Raw genomic sequence first — 17159 nt, 5'->3', positions numbered from 1 at the left:
GAATTACCTTGCTGAGTATATCATTAGCTATCTCATACAATGTGTGATCACTGGCCCCGGAGGACCCTCCTTGGCGACTTCCCCCCTGAGTCAGGAGTAAGGATTCAAAGATGGTCTTTGTTTGCTGAAGATCCTTAGATATATCAACATTTTCATGTAATCCAAAAACTTCAGGATGCTGACTAAAAGGGAGTCTCTGCCAGACAGACAATAAGAAATAGGAAATTCATATACAAAGAGTATCAAAGACAGAAAACTAAGTGTTTGATCATTACCCTCTGATAATGTGATTTAACCTGCATGTATTGCTTAGATTTATTTTTAACAATTACAGACAGATACTAAAACATGTTATTTTTTTACTCAGTTTCTATCTGTATTTTTTTATTTAATTTTTGTAGTTTTTTAACAGCATTTAGAGATGTGCTTTACAACAATTTCCATGGACACATAAACACAATAGTCACAAGCTGATCCAGGGACATGATCATAAGGAAGAAAGTAAAAGTGATCTGTACAAAACAGGAAGAGCACTACAAGAAAGTAAAGCAGCACTGGATGGTTCCCTGGCTAAATCATACTAAAATGTCTGAAACGTACCTTGATGAATTCAATATAGTCCTCATAAGAGCCTTTAGGTGGAGCAAGGTAGTTACCACTCGGAGAGAAAGAATAACGGGGGTTTTCCACTATGTCATTATTATAAAAATCTGCCAGAGTGGTCAGTAGGAGGCGCCGGTCCCAGTCATCGGTCACACGGCCTCCATAGTTGCACTCTCCAGTTAAGTATGAGATGGCCTCAAATGGTACATGTTCATAGTCATTCACAAAGAGCTTAAACAATACAAGAAAAGAGCCATGATTTTGCTTACAGTAAAACAAAGTTGTACCACACTAGATGTAATTTAACCCATAAAATTGCCAATATAGTGCTGGGTAGCTCTAGTGCCTATTGTCCTAAAAATGCATTAATTTTCACATGTGGGGGTATTGAGAAGATGGCATCTTAAGTTGTACTCAACAAAAGCAATATATTATTTAATTGTGCTATTATGTATTAAGATATAAAAATGTAAAACAATCACCTGTAGTTGCCGAATACTGATTCGCAAATCAGACTCATTAAAGCCATAAGGAATATTCCATCCCAATGGACCAAACTTCTTCCTTTCCTGAACCAAAGCATGAAAGAAACAGACCCCAAAAAGTAGCTTCTCCCATATCTGAAAGATAATAGACAGCATAGAGTTGGACATCTATATTTTTACTGTTTTCTCATATTGTATGTCATGTAGAAAGTTTAAAGTGTCACTGTCATCATAGAAAACTTTTGACATATCATAGAGACATGCGAAAAGTTGTGATCAATCTGAGTCTGAGTGGTTACACTCGTACCGATTGGGAGAACGAGTCGGGAGAAGACCACGCTAAGCACAGTCCTCTCCCGGCTCTCTGTCACATGATCAGTCAGGCTTATAATGTAAGTCTATGGAGCCCGACCGATTATGATGACACAGAGCGGGGAGCAGAGCACTACAGCACGGTCTTCTCCCGACTTGTTCTCCCAATCGGTATGGGTCTAAACACTCAGACCCTAAACAATCAAAACTTTTGACATGTCTCTATGACATGTCAAAGGTTTTCTATGATGACAGTGACACTTTGAAGGAAATAAATATAACTCCTACCTGCTCTTTTCCAGGGCATCCATTGAAGAACTCTGGGTCAGAGATTGGGTCAGTGACATAGGACTGCAGCAGATTTAGTCTCAGCCCTGTTGGAGGTTCATTTGTCATCTTTACACCATTCTGGAGAATGGTCACTGGAAACTGTGGACACAGAAGAAATATTATCAAGACTAAGCATGCATTAGACCTGACATGTATGGACACCTTAAGCTCTAGGAAAATTTACAAAGACAATGTTAGGTAATCAATACAGTGCACAACAAATTTAATAGCCATGTATATGGCCAACTATAGCTGGCCATATACATTATATTAAAGTTGTCCAATCAAATTTGTCCAACTAATGCTTATGGTGACCTCCAAACTCTCCCTCCAACAGAAGATGTCAGGGAAAAAAAAATAAGGAAGTTGGACTTCAACATAACCAATCCTTTGGTTCTCTGTAAAATAAACCAGCTCCAGATGCACGCTCAGTGCTGGGCATGCTTATGTATAGGGGGTTAAGGAGAGATGGCTGTCATCCATTTAAAAATATACGTTGAAGGTGAAGGCTGAAGGTGAAGGCAAGGACGCTGAAGTTGAAGGCAAGTTTTTTACCTTCATCCTTGGCGCTATTTCTGTGGTCTTTTAGTGCACTGGATGGGGGACTACCTTCATCCTCAACACCCCGTGCACTAAAGGGAGATATCAGGAGGTTGGATTCTTCTAACCTTCTGATCGTTTCCCTTTAAACTCTTACATATTAGTAAACTTTATGTCAAACAGGTTAGTAACTGATAGAAACTGATAGTCTATAGTCAGTCGAGGCCCCTTGTGTAACAATATATAGACCTATATTACACACACAGGTAATTACAAATAAGAGCTATCTACCTTGGGTGAAGGATAGCTAGTTAACCATAGCCTGAAGTTTGGGTGGCAGTTGTCATTGGTGAACTCCTCGCAAATCTTCTCCAATGTTGGCATCCAGGATACAGCCAAGTGACAGTTCTGCAGACAAACCCATGTCCCACTTTCTGCTGCCTCTTTTATCATTTTTGCAGCTACAGGGCCCTGTCCCTGACCCAAAGAGATGGCCTGGAACTTGTCCCCTCCTCCCATATTTTTGTCGTTGGCAAATTTTAGCAAACCTAAAAGGGAATGTATATAAATATCAAATTTTTTAAGGAACAGATAGATAATGTATTCATATATATATAATATTATATTTTCAGGGTAAAATATACTTATATTTTTCCCAGAAAGAACATGTGGTCCATGTACACCACAGGTGCCTAAGTCAGCCTCTCCAGCTGTTTCAAAACTACAATTTCCATCATGCCTGGAAGCTAAAGATTTGGCTGTCCAGGCATGATGGGAATTGTAGTTTTGCAACAGCAGGGGGGCCTGAGTTTGACAACCCTGGTGTACACTGTACATTGGGTTCTGCAATATACACTAATGACCGGGCAGTGTTCTGTATGATGTCACAGGGCTGGAGAGTTTCTGGCATATTAACATCATATTAGGGCTATCATTAGGCTTTTAGTCTTGGGTCTTACCAATGATTGTAAAGATACAAAATAAATGTTGAGAATCATGTTTTCATACTTACTTGCCATAGGATCAGCTCCAGGAGACAGGACAAAGATTAGAGGAATTGTAGAATTTGAATCCAAATAGCTTTTTGACAGATCAAATGGAGGAGGCTCAACAAATTTCTTCCCGAGTTTGTCTGTCACGTAGTTAGTCACAGCCGGGCTCATCTAATAGTCACAAGGGATATACATTAGTATATAAGATATCTTTATTATATATTTTTTTGTTAAAGGGATTTCATCACAAGAATCCCTGTAATGACCGATGTCAGCTCCGCAATCAGCTAATCCTGTTGTTCCAACTTTAGAAACCTGCAAACACAAGCTTACAGTTTGGGGGTTTCTAAAGCTGGATCCGCTGGAAACAATTGTGAAACACTGTAGAGAGCTTTGTGGGTGAGGTTAATAAGTAAATAATAATAAACTGAATTATTAAAGGGGTATTTAGGAAAATTAAAAAAAAAAGTTTTTAAATCATCTGAAGTCAGAAAGTTATATAGATTTGTAAATTACGTCTATTTAAAAATCTCCAGTCTATATCAGCTGCTGTATGTCCTGCAGAAAGTGGGGAACTCTTCCCAGTCTGACACAGTTCTTTCTGCTGCCCCCCGTGTGTGCTAAAAAATAACTCTAAGACAACAAGCGTGCTGCCAAGAAGTTATAAGTACCGCACAGTGAAACAAAATAAAAAAAACTCTAAGGCCCCCTTTACACATCTGCTATCCCACCAGTAGCAACAGACTACAGGTGTGTATCTGCAGCTGTGTGAAAGGTCAGCACATTCCTCTGCATTCAAGATAGGGGATCCTACACTGTGCCTTATAATAACTCGCCAGTATTTTTTGGTGTTTAGATCCTGGTCCCAAAACACATCTGTAAACATATACGGATGTGTGTATGGGGCCATAGAAATAAACAGATTCGCATTTTGCCCATAGCCGCAGACCTGCATCTATGGACAGAATTAACGGATGCTTGAAAGGGGACTTGAATTGGTGACCTAGACATTACACATTCCTTACCTTGTCTGGTCTAAGGCACCTGAGAATAATCATCTTCTGAAGCTCATTCAATTTCTCATTGAATGGGTTAGGTAAGGGAACATTGTGAGGTTCTCTGCTGTCATACAACCGATGCCATTCGTTGGGATTTTCAATGAAATGTTCTCTGCATATACAAGAATATATAGAGATTTGATCAAATCCAATATATTGCTTACTAGATAACAACACCAAATACAGAACATCAGTTTATGTAAAGTGTGCAAGTGGTTGAGTTGTCTTCTTCTGGCAAGTTGTTAAAGGAATTGTCTCATAAAGAGAACTTTTTTAATCTGTTATCACAGAGGGATTTGTCACAGCTGAATTCCACAGGATACGTAAAGCCGACATGTTCTTTATGATGTATTTTATCTCAATCTTTACCTCAGTCCTTTAAAAACAGGCAAATCGCTTGCACGGCAAATCTCATCCCAACTTTTATCTGGAAGCCAGCTTGGAGCCGGGTTTGCAATGTTATTTTGTAGGCCGACACCGCCAGTAAGTAAGAACATAAATTCTTGCTGTTCTATCTCCTTCTTCGCCCTGAAATTAGAATGTGTATATAGGAAAAGCTGGCAAACATGTATAAGTCTGTAGTCTATGGCATCTGCTAGAGCCCAGGTGTAGACTTACATAAGGAGGTTGCAGCAGAGCAAGAAGGAGAACAGAAGCTTGTCCTTCTCGAAGAGTGAGCGGCACACATTGGAGTATAAATTGTAGGTGAAGTGATCATTCAGGTAACGTAGACGTTTTTCTAAAATTTTTGATTTGTTGCTGAAAAAGACAGGAACATCATTATATATACTAAGAAATATATAGTAGCCCAGTGTAAGGTTAGAGCAGTCCTCACCTGTCCTGAATAGAGTTGATATAGAGATTGACAAACCAGTTGAGTGCATACTGGTACATTGGGTCGATGTTGGTAAGGTCTGCAATACTGAAGAACAGTACCGATGAATGTTTGGCGATGGGCCTGTATCCTTCTCTAGATTCTGCTATTTTCAATTCAGTTTTCTCTGCAATCTACAGAAACAGAAGTTGGTTAGTTACCTCACAGTGGATCAAAACCCAGCAATACAGCTATGCCAGAGGCTCTTGGCCCAATGTAAAGGGGAACTCCAACTAAATACGATACACTGCATAAGATTTACTAAGCTATATGTGCTACTTTTCTACATAGATACATAGTATGGTTGAAAAAAAGACACATGTCCATCAAGTTCAACTAAGGAGAGGATGGATGATGGGAAGGGGGATGGATGATGGGTAGGTTCTATACGTATGCATTTATGTTATTTTGTTGTAAGAACTTGTCTCTCCTGTAGTGAAGCCCTCCACTATTTTTGCTGTGACCAGATCCTGGGGTAGACTGTTCAACAGTTTTTCAAGGTAAAGAAGACTTGTCACCTCCGGAGACTAAACCTTTTTTTCTCCAGATGGAGACAGTGCCCCCTTGCCCGATGGGTGCACAGGGAAAGCCTCATCCCGTGCCTCCTCTATCAATTTTTACAACTGAAAAAAGGTGCAAACCAAGCAAAAATGTACACCTGCTCTGGAGCAGGTGTAAATTTTTGCACAATTCCTGCGCCAAGTGCAGGTCCTGCCAGATTCACTAAGAGGAGTGTGCCTCTTAGTGAATCCTGTGGGTAATTAGGGGCGGGCCTAATTTAAGACCGGTGTACGAGTTTGCCATTCTTAATAAATGTCCCCCAAAGTGTCTAATATGCAAGATGCACCAAACTTATCACACAGCAAACATCTTTATACTGCAGACTTGTAACTTGCAACAAACTTGCAACAAAACTTTTAAAGCAGAAATATAGGTGCCAAGAGAATAGGTTCTGAAAAGCGGAAACCTTACATAAGAGTTCATACACCTAAACTTTATATTATGTGAATAGCCTTTTGCTTACCTGCTGTTTTTTAGTGATCTCATTGCTCATGATCTTAGCTGAATCTAGGATCTGAATGGCGCTTTCATCTTCCAAGATGTTCCCTTCTGAGGACTGCAAGGTCTCTAATATCTTGTCTTCAATCTCCTTCAGCTGTTTTTTATTGGCTGCTGATTGTAAAATTAAGGCATTCCTCTCTTCCTCCAGCTCTGGTCTATGCATGAGGAAAATGATAATGTTATATTCTTTCACATATAAAGTAAAAAACTATACTGGCTGAGTAATAGCCACACACATAATAAAGCTGCTGGTCACAGTGTTCTCAGAGTACATACTCCCTGCACAGGCTGGGCTTGTAATAGTTACAGCAGACTGTATGCTGATAGTGGGGGAGGTGCATTGATTACATTTTTTATTATGGGGTTCTTGGCACAAGAACATTGGGAAACACATTTAGACCAGGGCAGCAGTATAACAACCATAGTGCAGACAATGTAGCTACCAAAAGAAGAGAGACATACTTAAAAAAAGACAGCAACATGAACCACCAACCTTTCTTTTGCTACAACAATGCCAAGTAACTGATCCTCCAGACCCTCGGGTGTGATCATAAAATTAAGCAGGGACACTTTTGTTGCTAGCTCAGGTAGGTAATGTGGATTTCTGAGTTTTGTTGTGATATAAAATCTGAAGTCACTTGAATATTCAATGACTGTTTCTCCAAGTCTAATGCAGTCCATGCCTCCTGTGGGGACAAAATCATGGCATTAAACAATGGGCACGTTATTAATTATACTTGTTATCAGTAGAAAACAAGAAGCCTAACCTGAAACGCTAGCGAAAAATACCCTAAATGTTTCTCATTTCACTTAGATTTTAGTTTACGGTAATCTTAAAAATAATTATATCTCATTCACAAATGATGAACAAAACTTTTATGGTAAACAGCCAAAAGTCATATGCCTGATGAAAAAGGCAGTGAGCCTTCAAAACACGTAGTACTGTATCTACAATACTACGTTATTTGAAAATTATCAGTCTGTGCCCATTGTTTTCCCCTACAATTGTATGCAATCCATTCACCAGGTCCAGCCCAGAGGGATTCGCGCCACCAAGATCCCCCATCTTTTTCACTCCTGGCTATGACATTTCTACTGAGCTGCTATATGAGAAATCGGGAGTTGGAAAGCTGCAGTCTCAGTAATACATATATGTACATACTAGAGTCTTGCGTGCATTCTTTATGTTTCCCTACCAACCCCCATATACACCAATCACCGATCAAAACTAAACATTCATTGATCAGAGGTGGTTTACCTTCATCTGTTCCGAGAAGGCAAGAATAAAGACAAAAAGGTAAAAGATTACAACTAAAGCATATAAAAAAAAACATACAAAGCAGAAGTCAACAGACTGCTAAATTTTCTAAATGAGATGAAAGGGGTTGTCCTACAAAAACACAACCCTATGTAAACGTATTGTAAGGGCATATGGACATGGTCATGTGACCACTAACATTAGAAGAGCCTATTTTTATTCCTGAAGAATTAGTCGCACATGCCTTGTTTAAATGTTTGCTTCAACAGTAAAGGTTCCAACGATGGATCCAAATCTTCTCCCACGTTTTCTAATAAGATTGGTGTCCCAAACTGTATGCAGTTCTCCAAGGTCCGCATATAGTCTGAATCTGTTAATTTGATGACACTCAGTTGGTTTTCCCTCTCTGAGTTCTTAATCCACTTGTTGGCTTGGCCCTGGGGGTCTATCATTAAAGGCCTGCAGAACACAGACAAAGAGGCATTAACTTGGTTGGCACAAGTCTAGAATAGGGCTAAAATCATTACAATGAACTAAAACCAAGGGAAAATAACAAATGTTTGTGACCCAATACTTACCAACGTCTTGAGTTGCTGACAATGACACCATTATCTACTGAGAAGCTGTCCGTCGGTAACCCGGCTATATTCCAGGCTCTTATTTTTATTGGGTCACCAAGAGTCTTACTCAATGAAAAGTCATCAGAGCAGGGAATCATTTTACTCTGAAATGAAAAATACAGAAAAATATTATAAACAATTACCCTTTAAGTAGTATTTTAATCTCAGTCAACCCGCTTTTTTTAAAAGTTTTGTAAAATAAACTGTTAGAACAATCCACTTGTCTTTCTCAACAGCGCTGCTCTTGACCGTGGACTTTATCTGGTACTGCAGCTCAGCTCCATTCACTAGTTATGGTGACATTATAAAATGTAATATTGCTAATTATGGTTAATTATTGCCTCACAAACACCAGCTATATTAATCACCCTCTTCAAAATAAGACGGTTACGATGACTGTTATCATGGGCTTGTTGATGTACTAAAACGGATCAATACGAATGCACACAAATGCATCCGTTTTTTGCAATCCGTTTTTCATCCGTTTTTTGCACAAAAAGGATGAAAAAAACGGATTGCAAAAACGTAGTGTGAACCCAGCCTTAGGACTCGTGTACATTTCTACCACAATGTATGCCTGTAAATTTAGCAAGCCCCATCCATATGTGAAGCAAATCGCAGATTGGCCAAAAGTTGCATAGTTTTGCGCAGACCAAGTTTGCACAACATTTTGCAACTTTTGGCCCAGACTTTAACAGACCCCCCATAGGGTTTTTACCTTGCACAGTTTGCTCCATTCTCTTGTACATTCTTGCCGAAAGCCAGCAGTGAAAGCTCCTAGATAGGCAATGACACCAGCAGACACCAGGACGTCTCCAGTCAAATTATCATACATGTTCTGAAGTGAATCCGCAGCATTGGACCATCTAAGAATCAATACAATAAAAAAAGAAGGAAACACTTTATAATTTTAAAGGTTTATTCTAATTAAACTGGTCCTTTGGGAGATTAGCGATGTCTAGATTTCTAATGTCTATAGGTAGACAATAGAGATGAGCGAACCTCAAGCATGCTCGAGTCGATCCGAGCCCGAACTTTCGGCATTTGATTAGCGGTTGCTGCTGAACTTGGATAAAGCCCTAAGGCTATGTGGAAAACATGGATATAGTCATTGGCTGTATCCATGTATTCCAGACAACCTTAGAGCTTTATCCAAGTTTTGCAGCCCCAGCTAATCAAATACCGAATGTTCGGGTTCGGATCGACTCGAACCCGAACCCGGTTCGCTCATCTCTAGTAGACACCCCTGGCAGTGGCTTCAAAAAATAGGCTCTTTCAAACTGGTATTGTAGAAGACCATGTGGATTTAGACTTGGTGAATGAAGAAGATTTACTGTGAAAGTTCAATCTCGACACTCACCATAAATGCTTCATAATTTTATTGCAGAAGATTTCATATTCATCATTTTCAGCTGAAAAAGGCTAACGCCAAAATGTCCTGTTGTACTTGTGATGAATATGAAATCTTCGGCAATAAAATTATGAAGCATTTATGGTGAGTGCCGAGATTGAACTTTCACAGTATTGCTGGAACTTTTTTCGTGCACCACCCACAGACACAGTAGTGCTGTCTAAAGACTTTTTTCTAATGAAGTAGATTTAGTCCCCCAAAGCCTTTCTGATAGACCACGATTACATGAAAGCACCAGAAATGCTACTGCTTTATACTCTTCTCCCCCATATTGGATAAATCCTAATTTTTCAAGTAAAAAGTGAAGATTACAAAACCAACCTGTGTTTTTCCCCACCAAGTCCTCCTATTAGCTTCTCAGCTCGTTCCAGTTTCTTAGCGCACAAATCAACTTGGAACTCGAGCCGAGCTTTCTCCTCGGTTTTTTCTCGGAATGTCTCCTGAAGAGAAGCTAACCGATCTTCCACTTCTTTCAGCTCTGCCCTTTTTTGGTTCAGTACGGACATTGTTTCAGCCAATGACTGCTGGGCCTCAGCCAGACGGGCCTTCTTGGGTGCAACAACCTACAAAATTACAGATGATAAGAGGATTGAATCAAACATTAAGAAGCCCTATCGAATTTGTCAATGGATCAGTCATGACAGATCCCAATACCTTTGCCACTCTGTCATAGACTTCCATAGCGAGAATCCATCGGCATAATCCTTCTGCTGCAGAAGATGCTTTCACTACTTTGGCTGGATCAAAGTCAGGATTGGTGATGTATTCACTGCGGATCTTCTGCATCACTGACACCTGCATTCAGGAAACCAATAGGAACTAGGCTTTATGGAAAGGACAAAACCAGCTGGCATCATCCTTTTATCGAGTTTTTTTAATTTACCGGAATATTGTCCTTGTCGTATTCCCGCAGGTCTTTGAGAAAGTTCATGTCTCCCAGCACTTTTTTACTAGGTCCCCAGTAATCAAATATCTATAACATAGAATTACATGGTTACATAATAATCATATAAAATGATATCATTAATCAGTGTATATATATATATATATATACTTCAGCAATTACCTTCTGTCCAGTTCCTGCCGGATCATTTATCTTCTCTGGTTTGACTTCTTTCATGACACAAACCGCGGCCATGACAAGCTTCACACCCGAAGGGGGATTCTTCATCGTTTTTACGATGGTTACATCTGAAGGCTAATACAGTGTACACAGATAACATATATGTGTAACATATATAACAGCTAATATGATAAACAGGTAACGTCTCATCTTTATAGATCTTACTTTCAGAGTGTCCAAGGCAGACATGGCAGCCTCCAGGGCAGGGATGGCTTCTGCCAGTTCACTTTCACATTCATTTTTTAGAGCTTGGGCCTCCGTTGCCTTTTGGGTGGCCACTTCTTCATCTGCTCGGACCACTTTACTTTTTGCTTCCACCTGTGCTGACTCTTTTTCTATAATCTGTAAGGTTAAGACAAGTAGTAAGGATACTTAAAGGGGTACTCCAGAAAAAGAACTCCTTTCACATAAACCGGTGCCAGAAAGTGCCAGAAGTTTGTAATTTACTTCTATTTAAAAATTTCAAGTCTTCCAGTACTTATCAGCTGCTGTATGTCCAGCAGGTGTATTCTTTCTAGTCGGGGCACTCGTTTGGGTCCTTGCACAGCCCCATGTTAGACTTAAAAGGACCCTTAGATTATTTATGGGGGTGTGGGTAGCCCTTCTATTAGCTATAGCAGCACGCCCTGTACACAGAGGTTGCACACTTCTAAAACCCTGTACATGTGTGTCAGCCATATAGAAAAAAGGAATCTTCTATTCTGCACAAAAATAAAAACATTAAAAGATGGGATTCCTTCTGTCCATTAGCTTTTTTCTATTTAAAAGCATTGATGTCTCTGTTTTCTATGTTCGATTATTCATGCCATTAACATAGCTCAAAAATAGCAATGTGAAGAAATGTCTCCAGCTCATAAAAGTGTGAACTATCTACATTTTATCAGTCGCCACATTGGCTCCAAAGGCCCTTATGTACTTTACACTAAAGTGGTGCCTTCACCACATATATTCCTATATAACTTTGTGGGTCAGTCATCTGGCCCTGCTGGCATCAGCAGAATAAGCCAGCTTTGCTGTTATGTGTATGGACACCTTACCAGCTAAGGGCATACAGCACCTACACAGCTGTAGCAGTGTATACAAACAACTTTGGGGATCAAGTTCAAATTACAGCAAAATACTGTAACACTGGAAACAGGTAACTGGTCAGTGGTTCATTTAAAAAAGATATTGTCACCCCTCTTAATCTAATTGTGGTTCTCCGCACCATCAACAAGCTTACTTGCTGCACATTTGATATATAACTGTATAAAACATGTCTGTGTTTTCTTTCTGCTCTAAAACTGTTTAATGTCAATGGTGGACAGTGTCACCTAGGCGGAGCTTCATGGCAGTTTAGCCTTCTCCCCAGCAGGAAGATGGGGCCCAACTGCAGTGAAGCTTTGACACTGTCCACCAATGAAATGAAGCAAGAGTAAGGGGGGTAAGGGGGGGTGACAGTATCACTTCAAGTCCAACAATCTGCCTTACTGCAGGTCACTTTGATGATCTGTTTAATATCACAATTACCTTCATCATATTTGCATTTTCAACTTTGGCCTCTTCCAGTTTGGGCTGTAGGTCGACCAGTTCTTTCTTCATTTCTCCAACCTAAAGAACACATAATGATGAATAAATGATTCGGAGAATATAGAAGGTAGTGGAGGACATTTTCTAGATATATGGGGATTGGGGAAGATAGGGAGTTTTATTGTGTGTCTATGAGCTACATTGTAAATCACAATAAGGGCGATTTCACACGGCTTTATGAGGCAGTTTTTCATTCAGTTTTTTGAACCATACTCTGAAATAGATTTAAAGGTGACTAATCTAAACTGCTGATAGACACCTATAGCACCCAGGACGCTCAGGAGTAAGGTATGTGTGTTACCTTCCTCCTCAGCGCTGGTCCCTCACTGTTAGTCGGAGTAATCTTCACTCTGTTAGGAGCACTGCCGTGTAATCGGCCTGCTCCTTCTAATGATAATCAATAAAGCGTGAGGGCCCCATTTACCCTGACTAACAGCACGTGACAGGCGCAGAGGAGGAAGGTAACACATACCTTCCTCCTCAGCTTCCTGGCCGCTATAAGGGTCTACCAGCAGGTTTGATTCGTTCTCCTTAGGGTGGTTTCAAGCGTGGTGAGAATTTGCTATATTTTTGACACCAGAAACTGGCATCCAGAAGTTGTAAAAGTGTATTTATATAGAAATGTGTGAAAAGGGCTCTGGAGGAAGAGGGCCTGGGAAGTGGTGTGAAATCTATGGCGGTCATATTAAGTGTAGATTTCAGTCCATGGTGCATGGACAGCTACACAGCAACAAAGTTATTAGGAGGTGTGCAACTCTTAATAAATTTGTAACAATTGAAATCAACATGTCAAAGTTGGGAGAGTATTGGAGAGTACTAGGCAGCATAAAGGGAAAACTTGCACTTCTCCTCTTTGCTAGCTCCTCTTCTGGCTTTGGCACAGATAACTGCACCACAAACTGCAGCTGCATTTTTCATCATTTGACACCATCCTATTACTAACCTGAGATTCAGCGAATGCCAACTTATCCAACCCATTAGTATATCTCTTTTTCGCTTTCATCACTGTGTCTCGCTTCTGGGATAACAGTTGGCGGAAAGCTGCTATAAGCTCTAGGTAAGAAGTTGGAGTAACATAATTGTGTCTTCCCAGCTCTCTTACAAACCTGAATGTGGTAAAACATAAATACAATGTAATATTGCAACGTGGCTCTGATTTACTATTGCAAATTTTGTTATGAGTTTTATAAACTTTTTATGTAGTTTTTTGGTGTGCCAGAAAAGGGGTGTGGCCTCAGTAATATCTTAGTAAAATCCTGGCACAAATGTTTAGTCTGAGACCAGACAGTGTAAGAAGGCGACAGCCTGAGCCACTGTCCTCAAAAATAAAATGGTCTATGAAAAATAAATAGAATTACTTCTCTGACAACGCGATTGCAGATGTGTGGAAGTATTTACAGATGGGAACCACTTCCTGTTGCTCAGTGCTTGTGAGTTCAAGGGTTTCCAAAAACTTTATCGCCACCCTCTCAAGGGCATCCTCTGGCCATGGCTATAAGACAAGAACATGTACAATAGTCAGAATTGATAAGGATACTGAACCGCTGATTGTCTATGTGAGGTCTCCGAACATACCTGGAACCAGTCAATGGTACAGCAGTTGATAAGTGATGGAAACTGCCGTAGTCGGTTGCGAAACGCATCACCAATTGGGCTGAAAGCCACCACGATGTGAAGGTTTTCCTTACAGCGGTTTACAAAGAAGGCAAAGAGAGCCAATGGGCTGAGCTCGACGTTTTTATTCCCAGCTTGGGCGGCAGGACGAACTCCCTGTAATGATGGTAATAATCCAAAATAGAGGAGGGACATCATGAGCATATGAACTTGAAAAGTAATTGTAGGTTTTGACATGTCAAATCTCTAGATATGCTTGCTAATGAGCACAACTTGTGACATTCATTCACTTTACCTCCATTATTTCCTGCTTTTCATCTACAGCAAAAAGATTAGGAACCTCCCCAGTGTTGAGCAGACTGTCCACATCCTCCAGAAAGGCCTCCTGTTTGATCTGTGTGTCTGTGATGAGAAAAACTGTCTTCTGTCCCTTCACTCCTGCGTTCTTCAGTAAGCTCTGGAATAGAGAATACTGTAAATTAATATCCTGCTTCCTGCCACCATTATCAATTGTTCTGGTTATATTCTTATACTGACACAGAAACTGTATACACTACATTTGAATACAGCCTACGATACCTATATGCCTTGATTCTAAGTTCTATACCATAAAGTATGCCCATACATTTCAACAAGCTGCAGAGCAGAAGACTTACCTTGAGATCTTCCCTCCACTCATTCATACCATAGCTTTTTGAGATTTCTGGTTGAAAGATATTCATTTTTGCCATAGATGTAGCCAAACGGGTCAATGACTGACGTCCACTCCCTCCAACTCCAACCAACAAGGCATTACCCCCAGGTTGCTTCAAGATCCGGCAAATCCGAGATAAATGCTCCAAAACATATCTGTAATTGAAAAATGCAGACAAGTAGAGAAAGGCATATTATAAAAAAGGTGATTTAACTAAATAATAATAATTGTGAATAGTGGTTGGATATGTGGTGTTGGGTTTATGGGTAGGACAAGCCCATCTGGTGTTCTAGAGTGAGTTTCCTATGGGTGCCCAAAATGTATCATGACAGCAGGTGGATATAACTATCAGGCCTGATACATCACGTAACATGCTAACCCTGCTATCCCTGCTAAGACACAGATGATGTCACTGAGGGCCGGGGCCTACAGCGCCCATGTGGGTGGAGTGAATTGGTGTGGTGTGCCCAGGTGGCACAATCCACCAACAATAAAAAGCATTTTCACTGGACCAAGCACCATGAATTCTATTATAAAGTAAGGTATGAAAATTGCAGAATGTAGGCATTACAGCTGTGTAGAGAAGTCCTCATACAGAATGGGAGTGACAGTATGGGTGGGTTCAGACTAAGGAATTCTCGTGGAAAATGCCCGCGGAATTCCGTCAGCTGTCCGCCCACACATCTGGGTGCCTTTCCGCCGACCCCATAGACACCATTCTATGGGGCGGCGTATTCCGCTAAACGCTGAAAGAAGTGTCATGTCACTTCTTTCAGCGGATCGCGGAATACACCGGCCCATAGAATGGTGTCTATGGAGAAGGTGGAAAAGCGCGTGCCCTTGCGGGTGGACAGCGGACGGAATTCCGCGGACATTTTCCGCGAGAATTCCTCAGACTGAACCCACCCTATCACTTTAAACAGTCACCTAGTCAACTCTGTTGTGACCATGTACAGGGTGGCCCGGATACAGAAGCAGCTATCTGACACCTGAACCCACTCGTGTACTGTAGGTATCCAGAGTATGAATTCAGCTCAGACCTTATCTGTTTCACCCAGACTTCAGGGTCCAAATTAAATTGACTTGTTATCTTGTAACATCCAAGTCAGATGTAGCTAGTAAGATAAGTATTAGGAGTAACAGCATACCTGAATATAACAAGGTTCATGCGGGTTTTGTGGGTCTGGTTGTATTCCTCCAGACATCTCTCCACAACATCATTGAACTGCTGTACACTTGGTATCTCAGCATACAGACGTTCATCTCCTTCAAGGTCAGGATTCATGTAATCACCGAAAAGCAAATTTCTAATGTCTTCCTCGGAGAGCTGCAGGACAAGAATACCTTCACATTACAATACTTGAATTCAACAGTTTATAAAGAAATGTTAGCTATAGTATTCTAATGATGATGAGTGTGCACATCTAATACACTAGACTTGTATTTCTGGGTTAGTATCGCAGTACTCACAGGCTCGCTTCCTTGTTTTAAGTTCTCAAACACAGATTCAAAACTTTCTTTGAAATGATCTTTCACCACATCTTTTAATAACTGGTAGAGCCAGGATCTGTCCTTGTCGTCGACTAATCGGTCATAAAACACTCGCAAGACTTCATGAACGAACAGTCGCACCATGACGCGTTTATTTTCCATAGACTCTTTCTTGATAAGTAAGCATCCCTGCACCACTCGTGAGAAATCCCGCAGATTAAATGTATAATGGGATTTAGCAGGGGTGGGTAATAGGTTCTCCATGGCTTTCTTGTAAACCTAGAATTTAGATACATAAATGTAAGTAAAGTAACATAAAAATATTAAGATTCTCCTAACATTAGATAGGTCATCAATATCTGATTGTGGGGTCGGACTCCAGTCACTGCAGCCAATCAGCTGAAAAGAGGGGTCTCGGCAGTGAGGATTTAACTCTTTAAAGTGACATTATAAGGGCCACAGCCATGAAATTGCATTATACAGTATGGCAGAATGTAACATTGCACCGGGAACATCTTCATCTTTTCAGCTTATCCTCAAAGCAAACAAAAAGGAATAGGATCTGAGCTGCAGTAAATAGAAATCACTGTATGTCAGCTCACCATATGCAAAACTCCTATGTGTTAGCAGGTTCCCCACGCAAGGAGCACATTGGACAATATCTCCAGGCCGTATCCTGCTAGTAGTAGTCCAAAAAAAGGGTAGGTGTATTTCGTACACCTTAAAAAATAGTAAAAACACATGCCGATGTGTTTCAAGGCCACGCCTCTAAATCATGGCATGATTAAAAGGCATTGCCTCAAAATGCGTCGGCGGGTGCTTTTATTCTGTGTTCACAATTTTTTTTTTACTTGGTGCTGTGGACCTACTCTTTTTATTTGAGCTGCAGTAACCCAGAATCACCACTACACAATGAACGACACACACAGCTTCAATACCGAGCAGCTCCTGCATACTGTTGATTAGCAATTCATGGCCTCACCTAAGGATTATTTTAGCCCAAAATATCCCTTTAACCCCTTTCCCCGTTCTATGGATAGAATTGTCAGCAGTTTTGAGCGCTCAACCTAAGGCCTCATCCACATTGTCACATTACAGAGTGGTGTTTTGCAGATGTGTAATA

The 17159-nt window shown here is 40.6% G+C and overlaps 1 protein-coding gene across 1 annotated transcript in view; it reads right to left on the bottom strand.

Moving 5' to 3' along the window:
• The window catches only part of DNAH12 (dynein axonemal heavy chain 12), a 65073-nt gene that overhangs the window by 10504 nt on the left and 37410 nt on the right, over positions 1 to 17159 (bottom strand). The window contains exons 41-68 of the mRNA XM_069966996.1: positions 16016 to 16315; positions 15694 to 15872; positions 14508 to 14700; positions 14147 to 14308; positions 13813 to 14007; positions 13596 to 13729; positions 13181 to 13343; positions 12178 to 12258; positions 10834 to 11010; positions 10612 to 10743; positions 10429 to 10518; positions 10200 to 10340; positions 9867 to 10108; positions 8853 to 9000; positions 8093 to 8238; positions 7759 to 7973; positions 6750 to 6942; positions 6219 to 6411; positions 5156 to 5328; positions 4939 to 5079; positions 4690 to 4848; positions 4288 to 4432; positions 3283 to 3433; positions 2562 to 2818; positions 1689 to 1829; positions 1086 to 1223; positions 601 to 834; positions 8 to 196 (exon numbers count right to left, since the gene is read on the bottom strand). Coding sequence (XP_069823097.1) covers positions 8 to 196; positions 601 to 834; positions 1086 to 1223; positions 1689 to 1829; positions 2562 to 2818; positions 3283 to 3433; positions 4288 to 4432; positions 4690 to 4848; positions 4939 to 5079; positions 5156 to 5328; positions 6219 to 6411; positions 6750 to 6942; positions 7759 to 7973; positions 8093 to 8238; positions 8853 to 9000; positions 9867 to 10108; positions 10200 to 10340; positions 10429 to 10518; positions 10612 to 10743; positions 10834 to 11010; positions 12178 to 12258; positions 13181 to 13343; positions 13596 to 13729; positions 13813 to 14007; positions 14147 to 14308; positions 14508 to 14700; positions 15694 to 15872; positions 16016 to 16315 — 4812 coding nt within the window. The remainder of the gene's footprint in view (positions 1 to 7; positions 197 to 600; positions 835 to 1085; positions 1224 to 1688; positions 1830 to 2561; positions 2819 to 3282; positions 3434 to 4287; positions 4433 to 4689; positions 4849 to 4938; positions 5080 to 5155; positions 5329 to 6218; positions 6412 to 6749; positions 6943 to 7758; positions 7974 to 8092; positions 8239 to 8852; positions 9001 to 9866; positions 10109 to 10199; positions 10341 to 10428; positions 10519 to 10611; positions 10744 to 10833; positions 11011 to 12177; positions 12259 to 13180; positions 13344 to 13595; positions 13730 to 13812; positions 14008 to 14146; positions 14309 to 14507; positions 14701 to 15693; positions 15873 to 16015; positions 16316 to 17159) is intronic.

Source organism: Dendropsophus ebraccatus, chromosome 4, assembly GCF_027789765.1.
Source record: "Dendropsophus ebraccatus isolate aDenEbr1 chromosome 4, aDenEbr1.pat, whole genome shotgun sequence".
Lineage (NCBI taxonomy): Eukaryota > Metazoa > Chordata > Amphibia > Anura > Hylidae > Dendropsophus > Dendropsophus ebraccatus.
Note: the sequence above shows the minus strand (reverse complement) of the source record. Positions and strands in the feature narration are given on the sequence as shown.